Raw genomic sequence first — 10,671 nt, 5'->3', positions numbered from 1 at the left:
ATTGAACAGCAGTATTGTTACAATTTACTGCTGAACTCAGTTGTCTTAAATTTGTATTCTCATATCCTTAATTATTTCTTTTATTCATGGAATTCCAAAAACAATCAATGGTAAGATACACTGCTGACACATTTCGCAAAGCTGTCATCACTTGTAAAATTTGCAAAAATAATTTCATCCGTATAAATTACCCATTCTCCCAACCACTCTATTAAGATATCCATTGCAGACACAGTAATATAAGTTCATTTTGGATATTATAAAATAATACTATAGAAACACACAAAAATGCAAACAGTGATAAGTTACAGCAAGTATCCATATTAGAATTGGTTAAAGTCTTACTGGATACTACACTTATAGCTTTCTGTAGGAATAGCAGCTACTTCATGTGTGAGGGCAGCTCTTCCCTTCTGCACCATACTGATGGAATTTGCCTTAGCTCCTGCAGCACCTTCTCCACCAGTAGAACCCCCAAAAACAAAAATGGTGTCTAAATCTGTGGGAACTACAACAACATTGAACCTGGGGCTGGATAATGATGCTACTTTCTTCCAGATATTATTGGAATAATCCAACATGAAAACATCAGAGGTAGGAACATAGTGACCATCCCAATCATAACCACCCATGATCACTGGTGGGTGAGAGTTTGGTATTGTTATAGTACCATAATGAGGGGCACTGGGTAATTCTATCCATTGCACTGGCAGAGAATTCATTGGCTGCTGTGTAGTAGATAAAGTGATGCCATTCACTGGTAGTCGGTATGATGTAGTATACATGCCATCTAATCCAATGTAACCTACAATGAGGATCATATTGTCAGTAATGGTGGGGAAAATGCTCCACATTGGCCTCGGTAGGAGAATGCTAGTCACTATCCACTGATATGGTTGTGTAGTGTTCAGTACCTCAATATCATCATTGATAGTGTCATCGTCATTTTTTCCACCTGCTACAATGACATATTCTGAGTGACTCACTACTCCTGGTTTATTTCTGGCCTTTAACAAGTTGGGGACATGGTCAGTCCATCTGTTGATATGAGTGGACACTTTATTAGTAACCTTGTTAGTGACATTATCCACTCCACCAATTACAGCTACTTTGCTATTGATTATTGTTAATCTGCCATTATAGTGACCAGGGGGAGGTAACTGTTCCCAATCATCAGTGGCAATGTTGTAGCAGTAGACACGATCTAACGTATCATCATCTGGAGCATCACCAGCCATGATGTACACCTTCTTGTGATGTTGGACAGCTGATATGGTGTACATGAGAGAGGGCAAGTCTGCACACCTCTCCCATATGATTTTATAGCAACCACTTTGTAATGCTGGAACCAAAGGTGGTGATTCCTATGAGGAAGACATGAAGAACACTATAAATCACATGGTCATGGCAATAAGTATGCCCTTAGCTATATATAACATGCAGTCGTCTAACAATTGGAAAATATTGTATTCAATAATCATCAATTTTACACAATAAGTGATTTTGTAATATTTTACCAATTAGTGTAGTGAGCTGTGTGGAATACTTAATTGACATGCGCACAATTTAATTTTCTATGTACATAATTTTTGCAGTTTTCATGGTTGACCTGATATCCACAAATTTTTCATCCTTTGATTTAATTGACTGTGACTTCTCAATCAATGAAGCACATGGCAGTGAGTGGAACAAGTGCAATCAATTAATTCACAGATTAATTACTGGTATACAAAGATAATTTATGTGGACTGCCTAACTTATTGGTGAAAAGCATGATTGTGAATACAAAGTTTGTGACTGTAATATCTGTTTGCAGTTGCTATAATGAAGGACAGTGAAGTTATCAGACATGTTTCGTATACTAATAATTATATCTTACTTCGTTTAATAGACACAGTGGCAGTACAGTATATTTTGGCTACTATAACTGAGGTACAATGATATTTTACATGTTAACAGTTAGGATAAGGGTGGTCTTGAGCTGCCATACATTTACAGATTTACTGGTCCAAGAAGCTTTGCAAATAAGACAGAGGAAACTTAACCGTCTAACCATCACAACCACCATATGGCGGATCAATCTAATAACTTATGCTCTGAGGACAATTTCGACTTTACTATAGCTTGTTTGTGCGATTAATAATGCAGTGCACTTACCCTGAAATCCTTATTATGCCCACAGGGTCCCAGGTGCTGGGGTAAATGGATTCCTCGAGAATTATTGTGTGATAGTTACAGAATCATGGAAAATGTCTCATTGTGAAAGAAGACTACTTTGTTAGTTGTTTGAGTTGTTAATTGTGTCTATCATGCAGTACGATAGTAACTGTATAGTAGGGACCACAAAGGAGTAGGCGTGGCCCATGGAATAATATCACCCAAAAAACAACCTCAATTTTCCCTGACGATGATGAGGCAGTATTGGTTAGGTAAAACTAAGCCCAAAAAAGCTTTCAGATCAACTTGAAATGCTTTCAACAAGTTGCTACGGAATTTTTAAAAAAAATTATGTAACGTAATTTTCTACTGACTGAGTAACTGACTGATGTCTTCAGACAAGCGTAACTCGATAACGGCTAAGGCTACGGGCTTGACTTTTTCACTGTTCGACGTTGCTTTGGCCCGACTGGTGCCTTTTGGCATACCGCAGTACGTACAATACATTTTTCATGGACTTACCAGTGTCCTCCTTTGTGTCCCATTCATCTTTGCTGACAGCAAAAAGTGTCGATTTGGTGGTAGCACATGATGGCTTCCCTTCGTAACAGAAATCGTCCATATTTTTGTAGTGGTTATTTTGATTGCAGAGGTGCTTTTCAAACAGTTCTTGATTCGTACTGCTGTGTAACGGGTTGAACGTAGCAGACAATGAAGCGTAATGGATACTTCACTTTTCAGACGATAATTAATATAACTGGGGCGCGCAGCACCATTTCTTTCAGTGTGCATTTATTGCAGAGGTGCTTTTCGAACAGTTCTTGATCCGAAATGCTGTGTAACGGGTTGAACATAGCTGACAACGAAGCGTAATGGATACTTCACTTTTCAGACGATAATTAATATAGCTGGGGGGCGCGGCGCCATTCAGATGCAGTATGCGTGGGTCCACCAGTCATAATAATTATTTACAACAAAAAAAAGTTAACAAACAAGTACACAGAAAAATTTGGAATTTTCAACTAGAGTAGGGACCATAGCACATCGATAGAAAGTACTGAAACAAGTTGGAGTATAGTGCACGATATTAAATCACAGTAAAATAATAAGAAGTATTATATCCCTACTGTGCATTTCCATTATGGTATCTTGAGCACAGTAGGGATATAACACTTCTTACTGTTTTACTGTGATTTAACATTGTGCACTATACTCCAACTTGTTTCAGTACTTTTTATCGATGTGCTATGGTCCTTACTCTAGTTGAAAATTCCAAAATTTTCTGTGTACTTATCATTAAGAAGGAATGAAAGAAGTCAATCTTTAAGAATGGGTACAGGCACAAGCTACTTTTTCAAGACACAGCATGGTGGCCATGCATTTCATTATGCATGTGTATTGCGGGTGACAGTGGAAAACTTCAAAAAGCTAGACCTGATGTGAATCGCTCTGTGAGTTAACACTTAGAACAGCATTAGAAGTAGTATTATACGCTCTCAGCTAGTTTGATAGAGATAGGATTGTGTTTACAGCTGATTTTGTGATTTTATTGTTTATTAAAAATCTTGTGGTTTACGCTGTGTAAACAAAAACACCTCGATCGAGTTCCTTAGCCTATTGGGAGTGTTTAGATACATAGTTACTATGTGAATATCCACACAGGTTGAATAATACAACCCCATTTTCGGTCCATGGTGGAAAACCTGATAGCTAAAGGGTTAAGCAGATGAATAGTGAGGTCACTGAAATGCAAGATAAGCTCATTTACTAGTTTATGAATAATTATACACTGTACTAGTTGTATCCACACAAAATTTATGGGCTTGTTACTAAGACCAAGAGTAAATAATGGAAGAGTTTTACTCTTGCTAAGACTATTGCTGTGTACTATTGTGAGACTACAACTTCACCATCTGTAGAGTGTTGTTGAATAAGTATATTTGTGACCAAGTAGGGCATGTGGACACAAACTACACCTTGTCACATATCAGATCATATCTCAGAGATGGAATACAGACCTTAATTTAATTTTTAAGGTGCCAAGGACAAATGTCCTTATATATTCACAAATATACAGACATAGAGTCAAACTGTACAGACATGAGCTAGAGAAGCACTTTACACTGCTGGAATTGGAATAGGGAGTTTCCATTGAAAGTTTTGAAGTTAAATACAACCACATAGCTGCAATATATTGGTCACTAGGCTGTGGTCATTACAGTTGCTGGTGATGGGTAGTTGGAAAAGGCGGATACGGTTGGACGCGGACATGGACACAGACATTTCCAAAAAGCATTTTTACATTTTTAGAACAGTTATTTTTCATACCTAATGCTGTTTTTACAGCAGCATTCGCTTCCAGACCCAGGAGTCGATCTTGTCATAGCACTTATCCATATATAAGCACATGTGTGAAGGATACATTAGCACTCTAAAGACCATATAGTGTTGTAAACATGCTCTAGAAATCTGATTCAGAGTCAGAGATTAATCTAGCATGTCCCAACCTAATCTCGTAGGCCAGGTCCTTGAAACCCTCCACACTTGGTATAAGTGCCTGTGCCTTATACTAAAAGGTGTAAGATTGTGGATTTGGCCTGCTAGGCTAAGTTGCATGGGGCATACAAGCTAATCTCTACAACTATATAACTCTGTATTAGATAGCATGTGTACAACACTATATTATGGTCTTTGGCATGCTGTGGAATCCTAGTCTAGTCCTTCGCACATGCGCTTATAAATGGATAAGCGCTATGACAAGATCGACATCTGCCTGCCTGCCTGCCTGCCTGCCTGCCTGCCTGCCTGCCTGCCTGCCTGCCTGCCTGCCTGCCTGCCTGCCTGCCTGCCTGCCTGCCTGCCTGCCTGCCTGCCTGCCTGCCTGCCTGCCTGCCTGCCTGCCTGCCTGCCTGCCTGCCTGCCTGCCTGCCTGCCTGCCTGCCTGCCTGCCTGCCTGCCTGCCTGCCTGCCTGCCTGCCTGCCTGCCTGCCTGCCTGCCTGCCTGCCTGCCTGCCTGCCTGCCTGCCTGCCTGCCTGCCTGCCTGCCTGCCTGCCTGCCTGCCTGCCTGCCTGCCTGCCTGCCTGCCTGCCTGCCTGCCTTCAGCAAGTGTAACTCGATAACGACTATTTCACTGTTCGATGTCGCTTCGTCCCGAGACGTTCCTTTTAGCGTACCACAGTACGTACAATGCACTCATCATGGACTTACCTTTGTCCTCCTTTGTGTCCCATTTATTTTACTGACAGCCCAAGGTGTCGATTCGTGGTAAAATGATGCATGGCTTCCCTATGTTATGTTTGTAAAGAGGAATCGTCTGTATTTTCCGTGGTGACTGGACTGATTGCAGAGACAATTCTAACACTGTTCTTTGTAATGCTGTGTAATGGCTGAACATAGCTGAAGCGAAGCGTAATAGCTGCTGCACTTTCGAGGCAGTAATTGATAGTTATGGGAAATCGAATCATTGTATGACTGGATTGTTGCAGAGGTATGACTGGATTGTTACAGAGTACTTCTTCTACTGTTTTTCATCTGTAGCGCTGAGTAACTGGCTGAACGTAGCTGAAAGTGAAGCATAATGGCCACTACACTTTTGAAGTAGCTGGGGCACGTGTTCAAATGCAAACATTAATTCTGGAACCATCTTTTCTTTTGATGCAGTATGAGTGGGTTCACCATAGTGTTGTTATAACTAAAATTAAAAGTACTTTTAGTAAGACAAATATGTACAAGTACATGAAAAAATTTTCAACTAGAGTAGGGACCATAGCACATCGATAAAAAGTACTGAAACAAGTTGGAGTAGTCCATGATATTAAATCACAGTAAAACATTAAGAAGTGTTATATCCCTACTGTGCTCAAGATACCATAATGGAAATGCACAGTAGGGATATAACGCTTCTTATTGTTTTACTGTGATTTAATATCATGGACTACTCCAACTTGTTTCAGTACTTTTTATCGTGTGCTATGGTCCCTACTCTAGTTGAAAATTCCAAATTTTTTCGTGTACTTGTTTGTTAACTTTTTTTGCAAATAATTTTATGACTGGTGAACCCATGCATACCACATCTGAAATGGCGCCACGTGCCTCAGCTATATCAATTATCGTCTGAAAAGTGAAGTATCCATTACGCTTGGTTGTCAGCTATGTCCAAACCGTTATACAGCATTTCGAATCAAAAACTTTTCCAGAAGCACCTCTACAATCTACGCATAGCAAAACAAATGGTGCCGTGCCCCAATTTTATTAATTATCGTCTGAAAAGTGAAGTATCCATTACACTTCGCTGTTGGCTATGTTCAACCCGTTACACAGCAATACGAATCAAGAACTGTTTGAAAAGCACCTCGGCAATCAAAATAACCACTATGAAAATATGGACGATTTCCGTTACAAAGGGAAGCCATCACATGCTCGCACCAAATCGACACTTTCCCTGTCAGCAAAGATGAATGGGACACAAAGGAGGACACTGGTAAGTCCATGAAGAATGCATTGTACGTACTGCGGTATGCCAAAAGGCACCTGTCGGGCCAAAGCGATGTCGAACAGTGAAAAATCAAGCCCGTAGCCTTAGCCGTTATCGAGTTACGCTTGTCTGAAGGCATCTGTCAGTTACTTACTTACTTAATTACTCAGTCAGTAGAAAATTCCGTCAAATAAAAAAATTTTAAAATTCTGTAGCAACTTGTTGAAAGCATTTTGGGTCAATCTGAAGGCTTTTTTGGGCTTAGTTTTACCTCACCAAACTGCCTCATCATCGTCAGAGAAAATTGAAGCTGGTTTTTGGGTGATGTTATTTCGTGGGCCACGCCTACTCATTTGTGGTCCCTACTATACAGTTACTATCGTACTGTATGATTAGTTAACTAAAACTATAACCAAAAGCAAATCCATACTATAACTATAACTAAATCTATAACTAAAAAACAACAGAATAATTTACTAAATCTAAAACTAAAAAGAATCAAGAAAGATTACTAAAACTATAACTGAAACCAAAAGATTTTCTTATGCACAACTAAAACTAAAATGTTTTCATGTTTCTAACTAAAACTATAACTATAACTAAAATATAAAGTAACAAAGACAATATAACCATAACTAAATCTATAACTAAAATGAATTTAGAAGAATTACTACAACTAAAACTAAAATTATTGAAGAAACTAGCTATGACTATAACTAAAACTAAAACTCTTTACTAAAACAACACCATGTTGCTCAGACCACAGCACATATAAGTTAACTAAGGCTCAAACGATTAGCCGAATATTCGGATTAATATTCGTTTGCTTTGTAGCCGAATAATAAAATTAACAGACGATTATTCGCACGTGATCATTTATATGGTGACACGTGATTAGCTGTCAGTAATTAGCGAAGCAGAAGGTGATGCTAACAAGGAAAGGACTATGATGATGAAGTGAAGAGTAGTATAATAGAATAAGGCAGCCACTAATTGGTGAAGATGTACTAATTCCATGGTGAATCGTCATAAGCACAAGACTTCGTACGGATTTGTAGCTTATGCACCTATCAATGAATTGCCCCACCCCCCCTCGGGCGTAAGTGGGGCTTTACAGGGGGAATTGACACAAAGCTGCTGCCCCACTATGGGGCATTTGACAATCGTTCAGTAAGTTCCCAAATATTTTCGTTGTAACTTCCTTCGCTATGTCAAATCCCAAGTAAATCCCGCGTTGCAACTGGGGCCAACGGTGGGGATTTGACACGATAAGTTTTCCCTACTATGGGGCATTTGACATTCGGCTGTGTCAAATCCCCACTATAGTCCCATATATGCCCGAGTGGGGGGTAGTGGGGCAATACATTGATTGGTGCATTACTCCAGCAAGGGGGTGTCACGTGGGTACACGCTGTAGGTAGATCTGCGACCGCGGTCAAAGTCTTGACCAGCCGAAATTTCGCTTTGACCTGTGACTAAGAGCCTTTTTCGACCTTTGACTTAGCGACGATATTTCAGCACTTTTAGATTGTGGGTTGGAAGCTTTTACCCTTGACCGTTGAATTGGCACGATTTTGGTGGCCTTGACCTTTGACTTAGACTTTGACCGCGGTCGCAGATCTACCTACAGTGAGTGCCTGTGTGTCACCCCGGCTTGTCCAGGTACTTATACTTTGTTACAATCACTTTCTAGCTATCACAGTATCGCTGTGATAAACTTTTCAGAAAGGGCATTATGGCACCTCTTTCTTAGCAAAGTTATTCACACAAAGCTGTTTGTGGTTATTTGGTAGTGGCCACCTTAATTACTAGCTGAATTGCAATGAAACCTTACACCGATTGTTCGACTAATTTCGTTAGAGCTGAGCGAATATTCGAATACAGTAAACCACTATTCGTTTGAGCCTTAAAGTTAACGTATGTTCTATAGGTGGAAGGAAGCACAGAATAAAATTGTACTGCTATATGTAGCATCCAAACATATCCTATAGTTTGTGACCAGATGATGGTTTAATTAACTACAACTAAAACTATAACTAAAAGCAAATCCATATTATAACTAAAAAAATCTATAACTAAAATATTTACTAAAACTAAATCTAAACTAAAAAGAATTAGAAAAGATTACTATAACTAAAACTAAAAGATTTTCTTATGTATATACAACTAAACTATAACTAAAACGTTTTTATAAATGTTACTAAAACTATAACTAAAAGATTTTCGCATTTCTAAAACTATAACTAAAACCAAAATAACACAGAGAATATAACTATAACTAAATAAATAGCTAAAAGGAATTAAGAAAAATTACTATAAAACTAAAATTATTGACGAACCTGACTATGACTATAACTAAAACTAAAAGTCCTTACTAAAACAACACTAGGTCACCAGTCATAATAATGTAAACAAACAAGTTTAAGGTAAAATCAGAAATTTTAAGTTCGATCATAGAAAACAACTTTTTTCCTTAAACTTGTGTAATAGATAGTCTCGTCCACAACAATACAGGTAAATACTGTAATAATGCAGTCAAGTGTATCTGATAACAACAAAGCTTACACTGAACCAGTGGCGTAACCAAGGGGGGGCAAGGGGGGCATTTGCCTCCCCATCACAAAGTGGTGTTTTTTAAACTTCCGTCACAAGCTTACCAGTAACTGACACGCATCCCAAATTACTGTTTGAACGCTACTACGCGAGTACACACAACATTCAACTTGTTTGTGAATCGTGGTAATAATGCGACCATTTCTTGCACGTTACAAACACTGAATAAAACGATGTGCTAAAAATAGGGCATTCCCGAATTCCCAGGGGATTCCCCCCGTAACGAAAATATTAGACTCACAATTCTATATTTAACCTACACTACTCACGTGATAGTGCTTTTTTTCCAAACCTAAAAAGACTAGTGACCCGCTCAAAGTGACTTCGCAAAAGTCGCAACTCAAGCCACGGCGATATGCGATGACGCTACAAACCTACTGCCTACGAGGTGATAAAGTTTTAAATGGACCAACTTTATTTTCCAGAGTTGATCACAATGGATCTTCATACAGTGCAGTGGCATGCCAGTTTAATTTTTTTACTTTGTCTGTCAGTCAGACGATCCGTTACAAGCTTACAAATACTGCTAACAGACAGGAGAGGTGTAGAGCTGGGATTTCGTGCCAAAACCGGCATGGCATTTGAATTTTGCCGGTTGAAGTGAGTGAGCTCGTCATACTGTGCCAGTGTACTAGGACTGTATCCCAGACTGTGGCTGACGTAAGTAACTGTGACACATTGTATTTGTACTAAAATATTCGCAATATAGTTCTACTGGATTGTGGGCGAATTTGTTGGAGTACAGTTGTGGCACATGCGATGATGCTCGACGAAAATACTTCCACTGATAAGTGATAACTGGTAGCAATCAGTAATGAAGTAGTTATGTAGCTAATTACATAAGCTGTAATAATACAACACCGTATGTTGGCTAGCCCATCATTGAGTCATTAGCCTTTTGTGCAATTATGAACAATGTCGAGTGTTTTTTGGGGGGTACCTGCCCCCCCCCCACCACCTTCTGGCTAGCTATGCCCCTGCACTGAACTTAACAGCCGCTAATGTAAATTGCTCTACATATCTACGTACAACAATTACCATTATCAATAAAACAATCCTTTACTGGATTAATAATAAAAATTATGAATAAAAAATTGAAAATTTTAAAGGTGAATAGGGATCGCCAAGAAACAAGAAGGGATTGCTGGGGTGGTAATGTAAACCACAAATCCCTATTTTGACTTGTCTCAAAATCAGGGAGCATGTAACTAAAATTTATGACATAGACATTTGTGGTTTACATTACCACTCCAGTGATCCCTTCTTGTTTCACAGCTTTTTTTAGCGATCCCTATTCCCCTTTCAAATTTTTTATTCATCCTGTACAATTACTTTTCACTAACAATTAGCATCACTGATAATACCTAACCTTTTTTTCCCTGGGCATACCAGCAGTGTTGACTGCTCAATAATCATAAATAAACTC

The 10,671-nt window shown here is 39.0% G+C and overlaps 1 protein-coding gene across 1 annotated transcript in view; it reads right to left on the bottom strand.

Moving 5' to 3' along the window:
* Positions 1–240: 240 nt before the first annotated feature.
* Positions 241–10,671, bottom strand: part of LOC136238538 (uncharacterized) — a 37,382-nt gene continuing 26,951 nt past the window's right edge. Inside the window, exon 2 of the mRNA XM_066029086.1 lies at positions 241–1,364. Within this exon, the coding sequence (XP_065885158.1) occupies positions 342–1,364 (1,023 nt within the window). The 3' untranslated portion in view covers positions 241–341. The remainder of the gene's footprint in view (positions 1,365–10,671) is intronic.

Source organism: Dysidea avara, chromosome 11, assembly GCF_963678975.1.
Source record: "Dysidea avara chromosome 11, odDysAvar1.4, whole genome shotgun sequence".
NCBI classification, from domain to species: domain Eukaryota; kingdom Metazoa; phylum Porifera; class Demospongiae; order Dictyoceratida; family Dysideidae; genus Dysidea; species Dysidea avara.
Note: the sequence above shows the minus strand (reverse complement) of the source record. Positions and strands in the feature narration are given on the sequence as shown.